Source organism: Syzygium oleosum, unplaced genomic scaffold (assembly GCF_021117445.2).
Source record: "Syzygium oleosum isolate NSW1041296 unplaced genomic scaffold, Sole_v2.1 Sole_v2.31, whole genome shotgun sequence".
Taxonomy (NCBI): Eukaryota; Viridiplantae; Streptophyta; class Magnoliopsida; order Myrtales; family Myrtaceae; genus Syzygium; species Syzygium oleosum.
This window is the reverse complement of record NW_026607515.1, coordinates 2,511,641-2,534,328: the sequence shown is the minus strand read 5'-3', so window position 1 is coordinate 2,534,328 and position 22,688 is coordinate 2,511,641. Positions and strand designations below refer to the sequence as shown.

Sequence of the window (22,688 nt, the reverse complement as noted above, 5' to 3'; positions counted from 1 at the left end):
ACTTGGAAAGTCTTGGCTGCCACCTTATACAATGTAAATAATCATGCCAGCAATATTTTCTTCAAATAGTAGCATGTAAATGTTCACATTCACACTATAAAAGTATATTATGTGTGCTAGCGAAGTATATAAGCACGTGAACGCACAGTGAATAAACTCAATGGTTTTTGTCCAAACTCAAAGGCTTCAGAATTCAACATGCCACTCCATGTCAGTAAGAAGTAAGAACAGCACATGATGCATGTAAAATCATCAGTTGCATTGTGAAGCAGTACAAGGACTTACCACTTCTCAGAGGAATTATAAGAGCAAGCAGTTGCACCTACATTTAACTTTTAACCTCAGGAACCTTTTTCTTCCCCGTAAATGAAGAATAGTGACTACTTACATGGTGGATCAACTAAATTGGCAAACATGTACGATTGCAGCCACATTTTGACATAAATAATCTATGAATAAGAAATCCAAGAGATCAGTGTGATGTGTCGTGTTAGCCTTAGTCTATTACACTAGTGAATGCACTCGATCCCATAAAATCACCACTGCACAAATCTGGTCAAGCCCATAATCTTATTCACCTTTCAAAGCACCATATAACCAACAGTACATGTAGTTGAAGATGTCAGGACTGGTTTCACAGGCTTTTGTTAAGGGTTAAAGTACCATTAATAAATCAACTTGAAAATCTTTTGCAGGTTTTGTTTAATTTGGAAAAGAGATTGATTATGCTTTAAGTTTCGATTTCAATGAACCACAAAGCAGCCAATATACCAACAAAATCCTTTATGTTACATTAGGAATGTTTCTTGATTATGGCGGTAGATAGATAACACATTATTCGATTTCCGGACTAATATAATGTGTTTCATACGAAATTTCTAGTTTTTGCCTTGTGGCATGGTCATAAACTTGAAACACGGATTTGTATGATTTGTAAGATAACCATTATCCGATAGGGTCCATAAGATATGCTTAGTTCATGTCCAAGTGGTATAATTACAACAAACTGAATCAAACAAGGTATCATTTGAAGGCTTCACCCTTTTCAAATGAAGTTTGGTTTTCTTCAACAATTTTCCAAGCAATCAAATTTGTCAGAAGAAGATCTACTTCGAATAGACTAATACCTAACCTCGTATACGCTTACTATCATCATGGCCCAAGCATTAGTTAATGGAGATCAATCCCCAGAAGTAGCCTTAAAACCTATAACACTTCAAGAAGTAACACTATACAGCATGTTCATTTCATGTCAATGTGGAATTGGGGTGAAGGCTTAATTGTTACTCGTCAAAACCAGAAGGACCAAACAATATCAGTCCCTAGTTTCTCGAAAATCAAATAATTTTTCATTCCCCAAGACAAAGTACTAATTATCCTAACATGTGAAGTAGCTGGAGGACATCAGTACTTGCAAGATATTCAACAATTAGTTTTCTCAGAAGGACCATTAAGAAAGAGAGAGTCCAGCTGCAATGCAAAAGCGTACACGATGAGTGCTTTTGATCATCAAATCCCCACATCTAACCATTTGATTAGGGTATACCTCAGTACATTGACTATAAAAAAAAACGAGAATATAGATTTTATCTCGGCTACTTTCGATTAGGATATTTGAACAGAAGTCATATATTGTTTGAAATTGTCTGGAAATAAGAACTATATTGGTCATCATGGTGAGTTCAGTCCATGATCGAAGGGGAAAAGCACTACGCGTTTGACCAAAACAAAAAATGATAGAAAAGAAAAAACCCATGCCATGATGCTGTCCCTTATTTACACTTTACAAACACACAGCATATATAGGTGCACACGCCCTCATTTTGGATATAAGAATGTTAACAAGGCTCAATCATGTTCGCCATCTAAAATCAACTCGAGAAATCGAAAAACCAGTAGAGGAACATTACTCGGAATTGCTCGAGAACTGGTAAAGCCTTCCTTTCTGTGAAAAGATGATCATGGTGACTTCGGCATCGCAGAGGACCGAGAGTTCGTGAGCTTTCTTCAGCAGTCCGGTCCGGCGCTTCGAGAAGGTGACCTGCCGGTTCGTCGCGTTCTCAATTCGCCTCATCTGAATTTTACCTCTAGCCATGATTAAATTCTCCCTACATACATAAAGGTTATCAACCCTAGAGTGACAAAAACTCAAACATAGCGATAAACTTGACTAATATACCTAAACGATGAAAAACCAAAACTCACCGGGGACTTTGTGCAGCTTCAACCAGCTGAAAATTTATCTTTTTATCCTCCTCCTATTGACTAGACTGAAGTACTTGAGAAGCTAAAAACACTGCAATATTAATCACACTTTTTTATCAAACAGAAATGGACTATATCATCATTCGAACACAAGCGAAAACCACAGGATAAAGACTTCACAAAGTCAGTGGTCGGAGAATTATAGATTTGCCCAGCGTATTCTCTTCTCTTTGTCACAAAATCAGAAACCCTAGAGAGGGATGAGAGGGCAAAGACAAGAAAACAAAGAAAGTAGAATCAACGCAAAGGATCTACTGGCAGTTGATAGATCTCTCTAATTATTTTGTGGCCACAAACATAAAAGGATTCCAAATTCAACGATGTTCTAGTCAGTGAGTCAGGGAAAATATATATGGTGTGATGTACCGATCCATAAAAAGGAAATACAAACAAAAAAGGAAAGAAAGAAGGAGGAAAGCGAAGTATTCTAGTTCGACCGAAACGGCCGGGTTGATTTGGTGAAGAAGATTCAAAGAAGCAGATGGGTTATCTTGTTTTGGCAAAATTAAGAAAAAGAAAGTAAAGATAGAGATAGAGAGAGAGAGAGAGAGAGAAGATATTTTGTTTTTTCGAAAGAACATATATTTTACAAGGGGGTTTCAGCTGTTAGCTGTAGCCGTAGCCTGTGGGGACATGCGAAAGAGAGAGCACCCAAATACGAAACGGTAAAAAAAAACAAGGGAAAAAGGTGCCACGATAAAAATGGGAATTGTCGACATCATCGTACCATGACGTGCCAGTTAACCAATGGCACGTCGACAAGTGGGAAAAATTATCTCTCACTTAGGCTGTGTTCGTTTGCGGAAAAATATTTTTTCGAAAAATATTTTCCTCGTTTTCCGGTGTTCGGGGGCGGAAAATATTTTCCGTGAGAAAACATTTTCCTTCCCCACCCCCAAATCCTTCATTGTTTTGAGGAAAATGATTTTCACTTTTCACAAAGAGGAAATCATTTTCCCCCAAATTGAAGGCAAAATTGCCCATGTGAGGGAAAATATTTTCCGTGGGAGAGGAAGTTGATCGCCGGTCACCATCGTTGGCCGCCGGTTGCCTAGCCGCCGCCGCCGCCGCCGCCGCCGCCCGCCGTCGCCGCCGATGCATGTAGCCCATGCCGATCGCCGTGGCCAGCTGCCATCGGCCGCCGCCGCCTGGCCTATCAGCCGCCGCCGCCGCCGATCGCGCGGCCAACGCCGCCGCCGCCGTCGGTCGCCGATGAAAAATATTTTCCAAAACTTTTTCATATTGGTCGCCAAACACCGGAAAATTATATTCCGGGAAAACATTTTCCAAGAAAATGACTTCCTGGAAAATATTTTCCAAAAGGAGAATATTTTCCGCCAAACGAACGGAGCCTAAGTTGGTGGGCTTGCACTTTTTTTTTATTTTTATTTGGGCCAATAGTACGAGCTATCTTGTATGACTTGGAAGAAATGTAAAGATTTGTATGTCAAATCAATTTTTTTAAAAATATCAGCAATATTTGGTAAAATGTAATAAAAAAGTATTTTGAGAATCAACTTTATGTATACATTTTAAATAAATAAATAAAAAGGAAATGAAATATACTCGCAACTATCGAACGCTAGTGAGCTAGATTTAACACCGGTAACAATTGTTTGAGGTCACACTACCTCAGGCTAAGGCGACACGAGTTCACGCAACCCCCACCGATCAAGCAGCTCTTAGCCAAGCCTCATCGACAATCAGATCTGAGCTCGCCAGTACCGTCGTGCGTAGTTGCATAATTAACAATGGTGATAGTACAACCAAAATTTTGAAAATTTAGCGAGTATAAAGTTGCAAGAAAGAAAATGCATTATCATTTTGGGAATGATCAAAGCCCTAAACTGGGTAGGACTTTTTTTGGGTTAAGGGCATTTGGAGGACTTTAAAAAATTCAGTGCGAGTCCCACAAGGTCTCTCAAAAAAATTGGTAAATTTCTTAGCATTTGCCCAATAGCCTTTAGAGATTCAAAGTCATTTCTAAAGCCGAAGGAAAAGGACTGTACAGCCCTAAAATTCAGTTATACGTTTCTCTTAATAGGTGGATGAGCACTAGGTGCACTAGGAGTACTCGAATTTATTACCGTGAGAATTTATGGATGAATGAATGCAGATGTTTCCTTTAGCTTATCATTTATTTATGTTCTATTTATAATTCATCATCATTGTTGATCGGGAAGTTGTATAATACGAGACACAGCTCATAAATCCCCCACAATATTCGACCTATTGACAAACATATCGGAGCTAAAACATAGAGCATTCCAGATCACAACTACTAAACTATTTCACAGAGCTATTAATGACCCGATTGGATTTAGCTTTGACAGACTTACAACCATTCAAGTCTAACGCTAATTATCTGATAATCGCACTAGCGATATGCATAGCATACCAAAAGAGTTTGAACAGCAAGGAAGGGAACTTGCATTTAAAGAAGAGATGATCCCTCTCATCCACCATGTAGATTGCAGGGAACAACACTTTAAACTACCTCGACTAGCAAGTTTATCAAGTCGGAGTAGCCTATTTTTTCTTCATATTGGAAAGATAGTGATTTTTGTTTGTTAATTTTGATAATGTAATTCCATAAAATGAATCTTATTTATATTTTACCACTCAATATAGAGGTTAAGAGATGATTTAGCACCAATTCGCTTGTTTCTTTCTCTTCGTCTTTGCTCTCAAGTTATTCCTCTCTCTGCATGAGTAAATATGAGGATTTCATTTACTAGTTTAAACGAATCAAATGAATCATATTTCATATAGAAAAAGAAGTATTGAAATTGACACTAAGCCAACCAACTGGCTGATCATGATGGTAATACATTAAAACGCTCTTAAGGATATTGATAATTGTAAGTACTCGTGGAGGAGAAAAAAGCCAACAATAAAAAATAACTAATACTTGTTTTTCAGCCAATAATGGGGTGTGGTCACTCCATTGAGCACTTTTCTAATTTTCAATGAATGTAGTGGCTACTCGGGTTATATGCATCAGATATTATGAGAGACATATAGATATGGTGTGTGTGTTAGGATTGGGGATATAAACACAACGAAATATAAAATAAAATTGAGAAAAAGAAATCGAGACATAAGGTTTTAGCTTCATTCAACCTTAAATTAAAGCTACATCCATTAAATAACTTTATTATAATTAGCATCTCGCACCTCTCTATTACAGCGCTCTCAATTACAAGAAAAAGATAATATATATATAAGCATCAAACTATAAAAGCCCTCTGGAGTCGTGGGAGCACTGCCCCCTACGACTCTTGCTAGGACAACCCCTCGGACCCTCGCCCAGTGAACAGGACCCTTGTGCCTTCCTGTGATGGAGAGTATATACCACATTCCAATTGTGTACTCATAGAAATTATCCTAAAAGAAGGTATTAGCGTGGTAATTCCAATCCAAGTCTTAAGCAAGGAAGATGAAAATGTTTATCGCTTAAGCAATTCTATGAAGTTCTCCTAATACTTGCTTTGCTGTGACATGTTTTCAGCAATTAACATGACGAATTTGGAATGAGGGTTCATTTGCTATTCTTTCATGACCAATTCCAATTTTGGGTGACTCTACCTTTCATTTATCTTTCTTTGCTTTTCTTATGGCTTTTGCTGAATAGGTCCCAATACATGTTTATTGCAATTACATTCACCCCTAGCTTGTAACTAATGTAAAGAATTTGGATAGGATCAACTGAAGCTTTTAAAGACCCCATTATCTCGACTATTGGATGATTCAATTTCTTTTTTACGGAATTTTGATGTATCTTCTATATTATTAAGCCAAAATCGAGTTTTGCCTCACTTTCATCTTCTTCCCAAATTTATATGTATAGCAAAATGTGAGATAGTTTAAGAAATAATGAGGTTTTAATGGGTTGAAGGTGCGTTTGGTTCAATATTTGCAAAGGGCTTTAGGTTCCCATAGTTTTTTTAGCATATGCAAATGACATTTGGTAATTTTTTTGGAAAACTTTGGAGAAATGCAATTGTATTTCCAAAGGTCTTTATCCAAGGCATGTCAGATGGTCCTTTGGAAAGTGGCATTCTTGGAATGTAAGTCTTGGCACTGTTCACTATTTTTATTGGCACTGTTCATCTTCCTTGTGGTTTGAATAGAGGAGTTGGACGGAGGCCAGTCATCGCTACCTAGGGGGTTGCGCTATCTCGACAACTGCTGCCTGAGGGGTCGCGAGTGACTTTAGCTGTCGTTTGGGTCATGGGAACCAGACGACCGTCACTTGAGGTTGCACGACCTGAAGTGTTGCGACCTTAGGGTGACCTAGGTGAGGCTGGCTGGCAGCTAGACCTTATCGACGGTAGCTGAGTTTTGCCGTTTGAGAGTATTTTTCTTTTTTTTTAAATTAGCAAAAGCCCTTTAGAAAATGTAATCTTTATCAAACGGCATTTAAGTCGAAGCTAATTCCCAATGTGTTTTTAAAATATACTCTATCAAATACTCATTACATTTTAGAAAACCTTTTTAGCCCAAAAACCTTTACATTTTCTCAAAAACATTCTCCCAAAGCCGAACCAAATGCATATGTCAATCACTCCACATCTTGGTTAGGACCAGTAGCCCATTTAAGTCTAGCTTAGAGAAAGAGACATTTTCCTTTTTTTCTGATCTTCTTTCCCTCTGACTTGTATTAGAAGCCCCAGGAAGCTTCTCCCCTTTAATTGCTGATGACATTCTCCTCATTTTTCCCAAGTTCCCATTCCTACGATTTTAGTCTCTTGAAATATTTTGATGGAAAAATCTTGATATCAATTAAAAAATATAGAGGATAAGGACACCAAAATAGCATGGACTAGGGGTGAGCGGTTCCAGGTTCCTTACAAGTTCCACCTGGAACCTGAAACCTATCCTCATATACAGGTTCTTCATTTTTTGGAACCTACAACCTACCCATCGAAACTAGGAATCTGGAACCTACCCTCGGGTATAGGTTTCAGGGTAGATTCCAAGGTCTAATAGGTATTTTTTATTTTTTTATTTTGTTTTTAGTTAAACAAAACAAAAATGAACACAATAATATTAAACAGGCTTTCATTCACAAAAAAGAATACAAAAAACTAATTTTCCTAACATTACGGTTCAAATAAATATAACTAAAATGAGAAATTATTGCGTGAATCGATACTAGGGATGAGTGGTTCCATATTCCGTACAAGTTCCACCTGAAACCAACCCATGAGAATAGGTTTCTTCATTTTTGGAATATGAAATCTACCCAATCACAAGTTCTAGGTCGGTTCCAGGGTCTACCCAGGTTCCACCTATATTATTAATTGAACAATTGCAATGAATCATCCATCTAATGACCATAATTTATATTTAGATACACAAAAATTATGAAACATTAACAAGTCATAAAATGAAAGCTCATATTAGTGGTTTCAGATTATATACCCATCATCTGATGCCATGAAACACCACAGGATTATACGAAGCCATAAACAAAAAAAATACAAAACAATTGTTTAGGTTTTAGGTTCTAGGTTCCAGGTTCCAGGTAAGTGAAATTGGGAACTTACCCGTCGTAACAGGTTATCCAAATTTTAGAACCTAGAACCTACCCTATAAGCCTTGGAACCCGGAACCTACCGGTTCCCACCGGTCAGGTTCTCAGGTTTTAGGTTTTACCCTAGAACCATGCTCACCCCTAGCATGGATCCTTAATTAAATCGTATATCAATAATGTTATATGTACTAATATATTATCCAAAACAGGCACCCTCACTCATATAACCAATCTCTACCCGCCAGTTAGTCTCACTAGACTATTCCACGTTATTTTTTTTCAATAACTAAGCACATCTTATAGCAAACATCAACGCTAGCCCAAGAGTCTCTTCCCCCTACAAACTCAATACAAGAGGCACGTCTTCAAAACAAAGATTCAATCAAACTTCTACAACTACTGATACTAATTGAGCTTCTTGGACGATAGGCAACAATAACATTTTCAATGAACCTTATACAAAGCTAAAAGGCACCTAAGCTAGATCCAGAAATCCAAATACCCCAAGAATCACTCAAATAGTTGTCAACCCGCTGGCCATTAGGCGAGGGCTTGCTACCTCACACGTAGCCGATGGGATCGAAAACCCTCGCCCAGATCTAAGCGAGGGTCGCAAGCCCTCACCAGGCCTTGGCCGGTGGTTAGCGGCCCCATGCTAGCCCTTAATAATAAAAAAAGAAATGAAAAAATTCATAAAAATATTTAAAATTTAAAAAATACCACATGTCAGCGTCGGTCGTGCCACATAGGACAGCCGGCGTCTCTGTCAGTGATTTCCGATCAAAATTGACGGAATAGACTACATTGACAAATCGTCAAAAGATTAAAAGATTTAAGACTCAATTGGTACAATTGAAAGGTTTAGAATTGTGGTACAAGTGCAAGAGGTTTTTTGGTCCTTTCCTCTAGGGAGAAGGGCATGTTGTCTTTCTAATCCAAGCTTGTCCATGGAGTTCTATCAAGAAAAGCGATCAGAAAGGGAAAAATAAAAAGTTTATACATAGATTTTATTTCTTTTCCCTTATTTATTTGTGTATCTTCTCACTAATTGCTAAGCAGGACGCACTGTACATATCAGTCATCTCGTGCGTCACTTAGTGTCCTTAAATGTCTGTCCCTGCAAACCCTTTCAATTAAGGCATCGCCTAGGTAACGTGTCATCACTTATGAGTTCACACGCAAGCGAACTTTTGTCAGATGAAAAAAGTAGGCCCTCTTTATTTGGGATGAATTTACAAGTCTACCGAATAGCAGATGTCCGTGACCCTTACGTCTGCATGTATCTACGCTGACGAAAATTGTAGAGGTGATGAATGAGAATTTTTTGGCTTAGCGAACCTTAGAGAGGCGTCCAGTGATGTTCTTGAAATGCACGCAAGCTGTTTGAGAATATTTTCAACAGAGATGTTTCTTTCTTGGAATCAACTGTTGTGTTATTCAAATGTGAAGCCCAAGGTGCAGGAAAGTTATTTCTTTTGTTTCGCCGATTCTTCCACGTATGTGTGTCCGGTTAATTGCTCGTTTCTGATCTGATCTTTCTTTGCCTTTTCTATTCTTAATCTCAGATTTTTGAAATGATTTCCATGAATCATATGTATATGTTGTCGTGACAGCACTAAGGAGAATGCAGCTGAGTAAAGATATCACTGAGCGACATTGCAGTGATTCTTATTATATTTCTATTGAACAGGGTATTATTAGACTTGTGTCGGGTGATGGAGAATCAGTTTAACTCTCCGGCAATCCGATGCACAACCCAGTCTCAACATCTGTACTCCGGCTGCTCCTCGGATGAAATGTTGACTGCCAAGGATTTGCATCGCACTGAAAAGGACGCCAAAAGCAACGTTAAATTAATGAAATAACAAATGCAATTGAATGATGATGGGGGACCTAGAAACCTTCACTGAATTAAAATGGTAAAAAGCTGAAGCTCAACTTGATATTTACTGGCATTGAAGAAGCTTTTCACTGGATCTAAATTAGGTGATGCAAGCATCTGTCTATGCACCCAGATCTATCAATAGTCACTGGGAAATTTCAATTTTTCCCAACATCTGACTCAAGAAGAGGTTCTCTCCTAGGTCGCAGGAAAAAAAATAAACTCTAAAAGTGGTTAGGTACACCAGACATGACCACAAACTTTGGCTCCACCTATAGTCCATGTTTAAAGAACAGACTACTATCTCAGGATAGTAACATTGTAATATCCTCTATGTTGTAAGTTTTTCAACAGCTGTCGTGTTTAAAGGTTTTAGTTTTTCTCATCGAGTTAGTATTTTCTTAACAGATCAATTAATGGTTACAAAATCATAGAAAGACACAGGAACTTTCAGTCCTCCGACATTCCCATGTTAGAAGCATAGAATTGTACCCGATGATAGTATAATGGATAGTAGTCTCAACATTAATTACACAGAAACATTGTGACCTAATTTTTATTACCATACTGGCAATTACTTACTTTCCAATAATTTCACTTGGAAAATTCAATATTTCCCAACAGCTAGCTCTAGAAGTGGCTCTCTCTTCCGTTCTCAAAAAAGACAAGTTCGAAAAGTGATTGGGTATGCCAAATGTGATCACTAAGAACTTTGAATCCGTCTATAGTCCCCATTTGGAAATCACAACATATCCCTCCGTGAAAACAATATTCTCAAATGGCGATATTTCACAATGCATGTCATTGACTTAGAGCTAGTAACCTTTTTTTCTCAAGTCAGTAACTTTCCAAGCATATCAAGTAATGGTCACGGGATCACAGAAAGACACAGATTTGGGACCGTCTACAATCCTATAGTCCCATACATATAATTGTATCTCATGATTGTAATTATCCTAATATTTTTTTTCCCAACATGAGTTAGTAACCTTTTTTTCTCAAGTCAATCACTTTCTTAACAGATCAAGTGCGGTACCATAGAAGAATTCAGAGAGATTGGAGTTTGTCTACAGTTCCCTGTAAAAAAGAAAAGTAGAATCGTATCTCATGACAGTAAATTTCTCAATGTGGTGGTAATTTTCTCAACATGGATTAGTAGCTAACTTTTCAAGCAGATCATATGCTCTAAAGATCATAGAATCCTTTGGTGATGTTCAACGTATCTGCTCTTCTAACTTACGCTATCAAAAAGCAAAACTTCTCACCGATAAAGAAAGGTTCAATATAAATACCAGTACAGAACCCTAAAAGTAAGCATCTCTCCTTATGCATTGTCCTTTTCATAAAAGCTGATCATGTTGCAGTACTCTTTAAAGGTTCTAACACCAGGACTAATAGAGAGCAAGACAAACTCATGACCAGCACATTTAACCAGTACATTAAACTGTGCAGCACTAAATCTACTAATGTTGGTCTGATGGACAAAAGCAACAAGCTCCTTCACTACACAAGCCTATTGGAACATTAGGGCAAGAAACATTCTTAATCATTGAAGACCTCTCTGGTCTTAGAAGATCATAAAACTGCGCTGCTAGATCATACGTGAAATTCATTGAGAGATTCTATTGTAGGTTTCACTAGTTTGTGGAAAGTGGTTAATTTATGCATAGAAGAGTGGTGATGCATGGCTAGTAATAGGAAGGCAATAAAAGCGTAGAAGAGAAAGAGGGTTCACCTTAGCAAGAAGCTTTGCATTCTCTTCTTTCAGAGATCTCTCCTGAATTACACCAAACAAAGTTGCTAGATTAATATAACTGGGAATTTAACAATGCCTGATGAGATTGGACATGCATTCATCATATTACTCCACTTACCTTTGCTTGTAACTGCTGTATCTGATCGTTGAATAATTGAGCCTGTAAATTAGATCAACATTTTAACTTTCATGTGTGTGCATGTTGTGCACATATCTTTCTTGGTAAAAGGAAAAAAATGAGAAAATAAGTTGAGATGATGAAAAATAGAAATGAAAGGACAATGCTTTGCAACTTGTCCAGAAACACAGTTTCAGGGAGAAGTTGTAGACAGAAATCAGTGAGGTTAATGAACTAAAATCAGTTCCAGAATTCTATTGTTCCGTGCCTAAGAATACGGATTTTTTTCAAGTCGGTAAGTTTCAATTAGTGTTAATAAGTGTCGAGAAACTATTGGTTAAAATGACTGATGAATTTTTTTAAGGCAATTTACTGGTAAATCACCAATTCTTTCATAAACTACCAAATTTTGTACTAATGTATCAATTTTTACTTTCATAACTTATTAACACTTTGAGTTTATCTGAAATTACCAATCTAAATTCTAGTAACTAATTAACTTTTGTCAGAATAAATTACCAACCAATTTTAGATTATCAGTATTCATTTGACTTACTAACATGTAAGTTTTTTTTTAAATTTTACCAACTTTTATATTGAATTACCAACTTGTATTCGGAGATTACTAACCTAAATTAGCGTGATTACCAATTTTTACCTTATATTGTGGAGCCACCGACTCTTATTTGGGTAATTTAACGATATTTATTAGGTTTCTTTAATTTGCCAACCTTCTTGTTTACAAACGTTCATTTGCATTTCTTAGCAATGCCTTAAATTTACCAACTCTTTTTAAAATTACTAGACTTAATTAAAATGACTTACGAACTTTTCTTCAATGAAGTTACCGGATAGTTTTGGGTTATTATACTTTGGAATAATTATAGGGCAAGTTCTAAAACTAGTCAACATCGTGCATTTGAGTCACAAAACTTTCATTTCATGCATTTACATCGTAAATTTTCTACTTTCCGTCCAATTGAGTTATTTCTTGCCAACTCAAATATGAAATCACTAACTTTAATTTCATTGATTATCAACTTTTTTAGACCGTCCAATTGACAAGTCAGATGCTAACTTGGACACGGTTAGTTGCCTCAAGTGGCACGTCAGTAGTTTTTGTTAATCTATATAACAGAAGGATCACATTGCACCAATTTTAAAAAGTATAGGGTTCACATAGGACACAGAGAAAAAATTCAAGGTCCATATTGAATATTGAGCAGAAGTTCAAGGACCGGTGTTGTCATTACCCATTTCATGTAATAGTTGGTTAATTTAAGGTGTAGATAGGAAAAGTAAATAAAAAGTTGGTCAAAGATAACATAAGTTTTTTTGGGTCAAAGATAAAAGAAGTTAGTCATTTAACAAAACCTAATAAACTCTGCAACTAATCAAGTAAAAGTCGATGATGTAGAATTTGGCAGTTGCTATGATTAAGATTGGTAATTTCAAGTTGGGTTCGTGAGTAAGGTAAATAAAAGTCGGTAACTAAATAGAATACTACGTAATTGTTTTTAAAAAAACCAAATAAATGTCGACAGATTGTAAGTCAAAATTAATTGTTAACCTAGTGAGAGAAAATTTGATAAGTTACACAAATAAAATTTGTAAATTCATAAAAGAGACTTCTGAAATTGGATGTAAGTAAGACAAACAAAAATTGTCAACCGATAACAAAAGTTGATAAATTAAGAAAAATCAAATAAACGTTGGTAAATAACTCACACGAAACTTGGTAAGCCAAAAAGAGTAAATAATTTATTTGAAAAAATAAGTTGGCGAGTCTTTTAAATAAATATGGTGAATTTATACAAAAGCTATTATATTTAAAGGAATGGTAAGAAAAAATAAATAAAAGTTAATAAAAAATAAGAAAAATTGATTATTTGCACATTCTCAAAAGGAGTTGGTGATTTTATACAAGTGTCGGTAAGTTGCCAATAAGTTACTTAGGAATCAAGTAGCCGGAAAATTTTTATCACAATTTTATTGTCATGTACAACTCTTTCACAAGTTTACCGGCATGAAAAAAATATCCAATTTTTTTGGAAAAGGAACAACAGAGTCATCCAAATAACTATAGGACATTGTCAAAAGGAGTTGGTGATTTCATAAAAGTGTTAATAAGTCAATAGGTTACTTAGGAATCACTTAACCGGAAACTTTTTTCTATCACAGTTTTATTGTCACATACGACTCTTTCAAAAGTTTACCGGCTTGATAAAATATCCAATTTTTTTGGAAAAGGAACAAAAGAATCATCCAAATTACTCTGGGGGGAAATAATAATAAAAAAATAACCATGATCCTTTCCTTGTTTATAGGAAAAAGAGAACAGGTCAACAACAATGAAGAAAAAGGGTGATTTATGAATGTGATTTATCAATGTGCTTTCATTCATTTCCAAGTTTAACGTGTTATAGTCTATTCAGTTTCAATCTTACAATGCAATTGCAGTCTCTATTGAACTTGATGTTTCGATTCCTGTATTTATTAGGTCAGTCTCGTTAGTCGTTTGTGGGAAAATGTTCTCTTTGTTTTCTTTCACTTCTCACCATCTCCATGCCTCCAAACACAGCGGCTACTCGATGAAAAGCTCCCAAGACATCTTTAGGCATAGAGAAAAGGACAACTATGCCAAAGAGGCATGTACCTTTCTCGCCCTAACGCTGCTCAAACTTCGCTCGAGCTGATCCCCTATCATGTGGATTTCGTCGATCGAACAAGATCCAAGACATTGTCCTGATAGCTTCCTGATTAGAAAAAGAAAAGTACCATAGTTTAGGGAATTAGATATCAGGGATCCATTTCAAACCACAATTTATAAGACAGAAGTCTCAAAATTTGTGGACCGTAGAGAAACTTCAAGAAGCTCAATCTTCCTCTCCATATCCATGGTTTCTTGCTTCAGATGCTGCGCATTTATGGAGATTGTGATATTTATGAATATACTGAACGGAGCAATATAAACTGAACATATGTGAAATCATGCAATGGATAAAACCGATCACAGTGAGCAAATCTGTAACACCACAGGATCCTGCAAAACTAAGATTGCTACTACAAGAACCCCAATGCTCTTGCACAATTTGTAGCTGGACAATCTAAACCATAGTTGATTCTATGGCTCACCACCTCAGTAATTCTTGAGATCGAGATTAGGGTTATTATCAAGAACAAGGTAGTATATTATTACAATCTGGAAATACATATATATAGGTTCACTCACACCAACAATCACTTTTGAAACTTCCTTCGAGAAAACAATAAGATGTAAATGCCCATGGAGGGCAAGTTTTCGAGGTATCAAGCGGTGGATGACGAGAAGGATTTTAGAAGCTGAAAGCATTTAAAGGACAAGTTAATGTCCTGTGGACATGTACAAAGAACAAATTAGCATTTTTAAGGTATTAATTAACTTGAAACCTATTTGTCTCTGTATATATATCAGCAGTTTCTCCTCTCTTCTTCCCAGTCATTGCCAAACCGCATGAATAAGAGTGGTATGGCTTGCAATTATAGTACAAGTCCTTTATCTAACCATAACAGCACTTTGATAGCACAGCTTTGATGGCTCTCTCAAATTATTCCCTCCTGCACTAGACTAAAATTTCTTATGAGATACTTGACGTGCCTTAAAGTGTAAAATTTGGATGATTTTTCTAGAATTGGGTTCATCAGAGATAATGCATATTTAAAAAATAATTTTAGACATATTAAGACTCATCTCCTAAATTTGTGCACTAAGCGATGACGTAGAATCCTAATAGATACTCAATGAGTTTACTAACTTTAACTAACACTCAGGCAATGCCACATCGCTTAGCAAACCAATGTAGAGAGTATACCCAGCATTCCTCATGCTTAAGAACCATGAAGCATCTCTCATGTACCAAAACACGTGTATCCTATAGATATATTTAACATTGTGAACGTGCATTTTTTCAAAGTGAAACGCATACTGCTGTGACTCAGCCAAAAGATGTATCCATGAATGCCTTCCATGTTAGTGTTCCCATCAATGGAGATACTCTGTTGAAGCGGACAAAAGGATTTACTAAGTTGATATTTGAAATATTGATGTTTCTACCAAGCTTTGGTGAAGATGGATGTTGTGAGAAACCACAACTCAAATAATCCGAAATATCATATTGAGATCAAATTGGAATTGAATCCAAAGTTTGAAGTAACACATTGAGAATTGAGATCATCTCTTTTCATCTCTTGCAATGCATATAAGCCATACAAAGAAGCATCGTCATCAAACAAGAAAATTATGAAATTGAATACAAAGAGAAAAAGTCTTTGATCTGCACGAAATAGGAAGGTACATGATCCAAATTTTTCTGTATCTATTTAGACGGTTAGTAGAATAAAGGTTGTAAGCTAGTCCCTTGCAAGTTGGAAATTGTGAATTAGATGTATAATAAATTAAAAAGATATAGTTTTTTTAAACAAGAAGAATGAGAAAAAATTACTCAAAACCTTTCCTCCGCTTAGTTTTATCGAGCCTGGTATGATTTTAGATTTAGCATTTGACAGTTAATCAGTATGTGAAGACGATAGCTGTCCCTCTCACGGAGGTAGCTATTTCTTCATTCTACGGTTTCACTTGAACTGATCAAAAGGAAATGCGATAATTGATTTGGGACAACATAAGTTTGTCTGCAACTTCTTGGATATATATACCTTCTCACTGAGAGAAAACTCACCATCTTAAAGATTTATTTGGTAATTGAACGTCATTCAACCCTATCTCTCTTTTTTCAACTATATCATCATCACTAGTATGATCCCTACTTTGTGGTGCTAGTGATCCATTTAAACTGTGCACACTTGTAGATTTATGCGCGATTCTCAGCATATGAGGTGACTCTTGATGTACGCGCGTGTCTAAATTATAAGATTGCTGGGGAAAATAAGATTTTCAGCCTTTTGTGTCCGTATGTTAGATAAGTCTGATTTTTCGTAAGTCCTATGGAAAAAATTATGTACTGTGATGTAATATGTTAATCCACACCAAAAAAAGCAGGAAGTTGCTTTCTTTTATACATCAAAATAAATAAATAGCTAAGTGCTCAACTTGCTTGACTTCAACCAATTGTGCATAAATGCTTGAAAGATTACTAGTCCCACATTATCGACTTCTTGGGCCTAACAAATGTGGCAACTTGTTTAATTAAACCGAGAGCCTCGCTGAAATTCTTATGAATGCACCTAATGTAGCATCATGGAAAGGATAGAGCACTGACCAGAATATGTTGTTCCATATTAGCCTGGTATGTATCCGCATCATTTACAGATTTACGGTATCGATCAATTGTCTTTCGGATTCTGAAAAATTGCAAAGACAGCATATGAGCTCAGCCACCGGAAATGCATTCTCCAAATTAATCAGGTATCATTAAAACTAAAGTAAGCGAGCATTAAACAAATTGATGATCATTTTTGTGAATCATGCCGACTTCCCGTGAATATATATCCTTGTCACTCGCATATAGAATATGGAAGAGGCTTAGGCCTCCGCAAGAAGCTTTAAGTCTCTAAGCAACTTACTTGCAATAAAATGAAGAACTTGGAAAGTCTTGGCTGCCACCTTATACTATGTAAATAATCATGCCAGCAATATTTTTCTTCAAATCGTAGCGTGTAAACGTCCACTTTCACGCTATAAAAGTATATTATGTGTGCTGGTGAAGTATAGTCGCACGTGAGTGCACAGTGAACAAACTAAATGTTTTTTGCCAAAGCTCAAAGGCTTCGGAATTCAACATGCCACTCCATGTCAGTAAGAAGTAAGAACAGCACATGATGCATGTAAAATCATCAGTTGCATTGTGAAGCAGTAGTATGACTTACCACTTCTCGGAGGAATTATAAGAGCAAACAGTTGCACCTACATTTAACTTGTGACTTCAAGTACTTTTTTCCCGGTAAATGAAGAACAGTGAGTACTTACAAGGTGGAGCAACTAAAATGGCAAACATGTGCGATTGCAGTCACTTTTTGACATAAATACTCTATGAATAAGAAATCCAAGAGATCAGTGTATTGTGTCATGTTAGCCTTACTCTTTGATATTAGAGAGTGCACTCGATCCCATAACATCAGCAGTACACAAATGTAGTCAAGCCCATAATTTATTCACCCTTCAAAGCACCATAAAACCAAAAGTACATATATTTGAAAACGTCAGGATGGTTTCACAGGCTTTTGTTTAGGGTTAAAGTACCATAAAAAAATCGAGTTGAATATCTTTTGCAGCTTTTGTTTAATTTGGAAAATAGATTGATTATGCTTCAAGTTTCGATTTCAATGAACCGCGAAGCAGCCAATATACCAACAAAATGCTTTATGTTACATTTGAAATGCTTCTTGATTATGGTGGTAGATAGATAACACATTATTCGATTTCCCAACTAATATAATGTGTTTCAAATGAAATTTCTAGTTTTTGCCTTGTGGTATGGTCATAAACTTGAAACACGGATTTGTGTGATTTGTAAGATAAGAACTATCAGATAGGGTCCATAAAATAGTCTCAATTCATGTCCAAGTGGTATAATTACAACAAACTGAATCAAACAAGATATGGTTTGAAGGCTTCACCCTTTTCAAATGAAGTTTGGTTCTCTTCAACAATTTTCCAAGCAATCAAATTTGTTTGGAAAAGATCTACTTCGAGTAGAATAATATCTAACCGTGTATACGCTTATCATCATCATGCCCCAAGCATTAGTTAATGGAGATCAATCCCTAGAAGCAGCCTTAAAACCTATTACACTTCAAAAAGTAACACTATACGGCACGTCCATTGCATATAAATATGGAATTGGGGTGAAGGCTAAATTGTTACCAGTCAAAACCAGAAGAACCAAACAATATCAGTCCCTAGTTTCTCGAACATCAAATAATGTTTCATTCCCCAAGACAAAGTACTAATTATCCTAACATGTGAAGTAGCTGGAGGACATCAGTACTTGCAAGATATTCAACAATTAGTTTACTCATAAGGACCATTAAGAAAGAGAGAGTCCAACTCCAATGCAACAGCGTACACAATGAATGCTTTTGATCATCAAATCCCCCGCATCTAGCCATTTGATTTAGGTATGCCTCAGTACATTGACTATCAAAAAAAATGCGAGAATATAGATTTTATCTCAGCTACTTTCGATTAGGATATCTGAACAGAAGTCATGTTGTTTTTAAAATTGAGAACTAGATTGGTCATCATGGTGGGTTCAGTCCATGATCTAAGGGGAAAAGCACTAAACATTTGACCAAAACCAAAAATGATAGAAAAGAAAAGGAGGATAAGAAAAAACCCATGCCATGATGCTGTCCCTTATCTACACTTTACAAACACAGCATATATATGTGGATACGCCCTCATTTTGGATATAAGAATGTTAACAAGGCTCAATCATGTTCGCCATCTAAAATCAACTCAGGAAATCGAAAAACCAGTAGAGGAACATTACTCGGAATTGCTCGAGAACTCGTAAAGCCTTCCTTTCTGGGAAAAGATGATCACGGCGACTTCGGCGTCGCAGAGGACCGAAAGCTCGTAAGCTTTCTTCAGCAGTCCGGTCCGGCGCTTCGAGAAGGTGACTTGCCGGCTCGTCGCGTTCTCAATTCGCCTCATCTGAATTTTGCCTCTCGCCATGATTGAATTCTCCCTACATACATAATGTTTATCAACCCTAGAGTAACAAGTACTCAAACATAGCGATGAACTCAAAAAATATACCTCAAAGATCAAAAACCACAACTCACCAAGGACTTTGTGCAGCTTCAACCAGCTGAAGATTTATCTTTTTATCCTCCTTCTATTGTCTAGACTTTAGACTGAAGTACTTGAGAAGCTAAAAACACTGCAAGACTAATCACACTTTTTGATCAAACAGAAATGGACCATATCATCATTCGAACACAAGCGAAAACCACAGGATAAAGACTTCACAAAGTCAATGGTCGGAGAATTATAGATTTGCCCAGCGTATTCTCTTCTCTTTGTCACAAAATCAGAAACCCTAGAGAGAGATGAGAGGGCAAAGACAAGAAAACAAAGAAAGTAGAATCAACGCAAAGGATCTACTGGCAGTTGATAGATCTCTCTAATTATTTTGTGGCCACAAACATAAAAGGAAAAAAAGATCCTATTATTCCAATTCAACGATGTTCTACGCTGGTCAAATATGGTGTGATGTACCCATAAGAAGGAAATACAAGCAAAAAAGGAAAGCAAAGCATCCAAGTTCGACCGAAACGGCATGGTTAATTTGGTAAAGAAGATTCAAAGACGCAGATGGGTTATCTTGTTTTGGTAAAATTGAGAAAAAGAGAGTAAAGATAGAGAGATACAGAGAGAGAAAGAGAGAAGATATTTTGTTTTTTTGAAAGAACATATATTTTACAGTGGGTTTCAGCTTTAGCATTGGGCTGTGGGACATGCGAAAGAGAGAGCACCAAAAAACGAAACGGTAAAAAATCAAGGGAAAAAGGTGGTACGATAAATGTGGGAATTGTCGACATCATCGTACCATGACGTACCAGTTAACCAATGGGACGTCGACAAGTGGGAAAAATTATCTATCACTTAAAGTCGGTGGGCCTCCACTCGACCAATGGAAAGACACCCTATTTTTATTTATTTATTTATTTGGGCCAATAGAATGAGCTCTCTTACGTTTGACTCGAAAGAAATGCAAAGATTTTAAGTCAAATTATTATTTTTTAAATGTAAATAATATTTGGTAAAATGTAATTTGAAAGTATTTTGGGAATCACTAAATAGAAATCTAAACTTGTAAAGGACTTTATGTATATATTTTAAATAAATAAATAAATAAGAAATCAAATGCCAGCGAGCTAGATTTAGGATCGGCGGCTATAGTTTGAGGCCACACAACCGTAGGCGAGGGTTACTTGAGTTCGCGTGACCCCAAGCGAGCAAGCAGCCCTTAGGCAAGTCTTGCTGGCGATCAGATCTAGGGGTCTGGAAGTTGAAAATCGGACTGGTAGAAACCGGTTGATTTCAAGTTCCAAAGTATTCGATGTAGGTTTCAGGTTCCAAAAATTAAGAAACATGTTTCAACAGGTAGTTCTAAGTTCTAAGTAGGTCAAATCTGTAATAAGTTTTTGTATTTTTCTTGATTTATATCTTCGCGTGATTTTGCAGTATTCCATGGCATCCGATGATGAGTATATAATCTGGAACCACTGATCTAAGCTTCCATTTTATGACCGAGACTTTTACTTTATTAATCTTTTATATTTTTCGCGTGTCTAAATATAGGTTGTGGTTAGTAGATTGTAGCAACAAGTGGTGATCATAAAATATGATGTTTAACTACAATCATTCAATTAATGATATAGGTGGAACCAGGGTAAACCTTTGAACCTAAGTAAACCTTGGAACTTGTGATAGGATAAGTTCCAGGTTCCAAGATATGCAGGGTAGGTTCCAGATTCCAAATAATGAGAAACATGTTCCAACAAATAGGTTTGAGGCTCTAGGTGAAACCTGTATGGAACTTGCAACCGCTCATTCCTAGTCAGATCTGGGCATGTTGGCAATGTCACGCGATGCTACATAGCGAAAAATGGTGATGGTAAAATTAAGATTTTGAAAATTTAGTGAGTGCAAAGTTGGAAGAAAGAAAATGCATGATCATTCCAGGAATGTTCAAAGCCCAAAATTGGGTAGGACTTGCTCTGGGTTGAGGGCATTTGGAGGATTTTGAAAATTCAATGCATCTCCCAAATGCTCTCCCAAAAAGTTGCTAAACTTCTTAGCAAGTTGCCGAGTGGTCTTTTAGAGATTCAAAGTCATTTCCAAAGTCGAATCGAACGCTTGGTCCTCTCTTATCTGCCATTATGTCTTACACTCATTTTCCTGTTTTCTTTAAACCGATCACTTTTTTCATAAGTTAGTAGTGAAAAATACCTTCTTCTTTTTCCATAAAAAGTCTGCACAACCCTAAAATCGAGTTATGTGTTTCTCTTAATGGGTGGATGAGTACTGGCAGCACTAGGAATCCTCGAAAATATTACCATGAGAATTTTATGGATGAATGAATACAAATGTTTACTTTAGCTTATCATTTCTTTTTGTTCTATTTTAAATTCATCATTATTGCTTATCAGGATGTTGTATAATACGAGACACAGCTCATGAATCCTCCCACAATATTCAAGACCCCAATTGCCTAACTACTTCAGAGAGCTATTTATGAGCCGATTTGGATCTAGCTTAGACAGATTTGCAACCATTCAAGCCTAACATTTTTTATCTGATAATCGCATTCGCGATATGCATAGCACACCAAAAGAGTTTGAATTGCAAAGAAGGGGAAGTATACACCATGTAGATTGCAGTATACACCACTTTTTAACCTACTTCAAGTAGCAAGCTTATCAAGTCGGGGTAGCCTTTCTTTACTTTATATTGGAAAAATAGTGATTTTTGTTTGTTAATTTCGATAATGTAATTCCATAAAATGAAGCTTATTTATTTTCTACCACTCAATATAGAGGTTAAGAGATGATTCAGCACCAAATCGCTTGCTTCTTTCTCTTCCTCTCTGAGTAAATATGAGCATTTCATTTACTAATTTAAACAAATCAAGTCAATCATATTTCATATAGAAAAAGAAGTATTGAAATTGACACTAGCCCCACTAACTGACTGATTATGACAGGAATACATTTAAATGCCCTCAACGATATTGATAATTGTAATTACTCATCGAGCAGCAAAAAGTCAAAAACAAAAAAAATAACTATTTGTGCACTTTACTAATTTTCAATGAATGTAGTAGCCACTCGGGTTATACGCATAAGATAAATTATTGGAGACATAGAGACATGGTGCGTGCTCACAGGAATCCAAGTTTTGAGTGAAGAAGATGAAAATGTTTATCGCTTAAGCAATTGTATGAAGTTCTACTAATACTTGCTTGATTGTGACATGATTTCGGCGATTAATCTATGGATATGGAATGAGGGTTCATTGGCTATTCTTTCATTACCAATTCCAATTTTGAGTGACTCTACCTTTCATTTATCTTTCTTTGCTTTTTCTATGGCCTCTGCCGAAAAGTCTCCATACATGTTTATT

General features: G+C 36.4%; 2 protein-coding genes across 10 annotated transcripts in view; both read right to left on the bottom strand.

Annotated features, from left to right (window-relative positions):
• The window catches only part of LOC115683091 (MADS-box protein AGL42-like), an 85,037-nt gene extending 65,556 nt beyond the window's left edge, over positions 1–19,481 (bottom strand). For 4 of the 7 annotated variants that reach the window (XM_056304115.1, XM_056304112.1, XM_056304110.1 and 1 more), the window contains exons 1-2: positions 19,343–19,481; positions 1,911–2,108 (exon numbers count right to left, since the gene is read on the bottom strand). In XM_056304115.1, coding sequence (XP_056160090.1) covers positions 1,911–2,095 — 185 coding nt within the window. In that variant the 5' untranslated portion in view covers positions 2,096–2,108; positions 19,343–19,481. Of the gene's footprint in view, positions 1–1,910; positions 2,109–2,205; positions 2,821–19,342 lie in introns of those variants that run through there. The other 3 variants (XM_056304109.1, XM_056304108.1, XM_056304113.1) reach the window with 3 other exon arrangements.
• On the bottom strand, positions 9,436–19,448 carry LOC115683089 (MADS-box protein AGL42-like). 3 transcript variants are annotated; one of them, XM_056304119.1, is made up of 8 exons: positions 19,317–19,440; positions 19,048–19,245; positions 16,816–16,897; positions 14,416–14,477; positions 14,217–14,316; positions 11,561–11,602; positions 11,422–11,463; positions 9,436–9,628 (listed from the first exon to the last, which is right to left on the bottom strand). In XM_056304119.1, the coding sequence occupies exons 2-8, from the start codon at positions 19,230–19,232 to the stop codon at positions 9,533–9,535; spliced, it is 609 nt and encodes a 202-aa protein (XP_056160094.1). In that variant the 5' UTR covers positions 19,233–19,245; positions 19,317–19,440; the 3' UTR covers positions 9,436–9,532. The 3 variants fall into 3 exon arrangements, with proteins under 3 accessions (XP_056160094.1, XP_056160093.1, XP_056160095.1); XM_056304118.1 differs by having other exon boundaries at positions 19,343–19,440; XM_056304120.1 differs by lacking the exon at positions 9,436–9,628 and adding an exon at positions 10,462–10,763 and having other exon boundaries at positions 19,343–19,448.
• Positions 19,482–22,688: the final 3,207 nt, after the last annotated feature.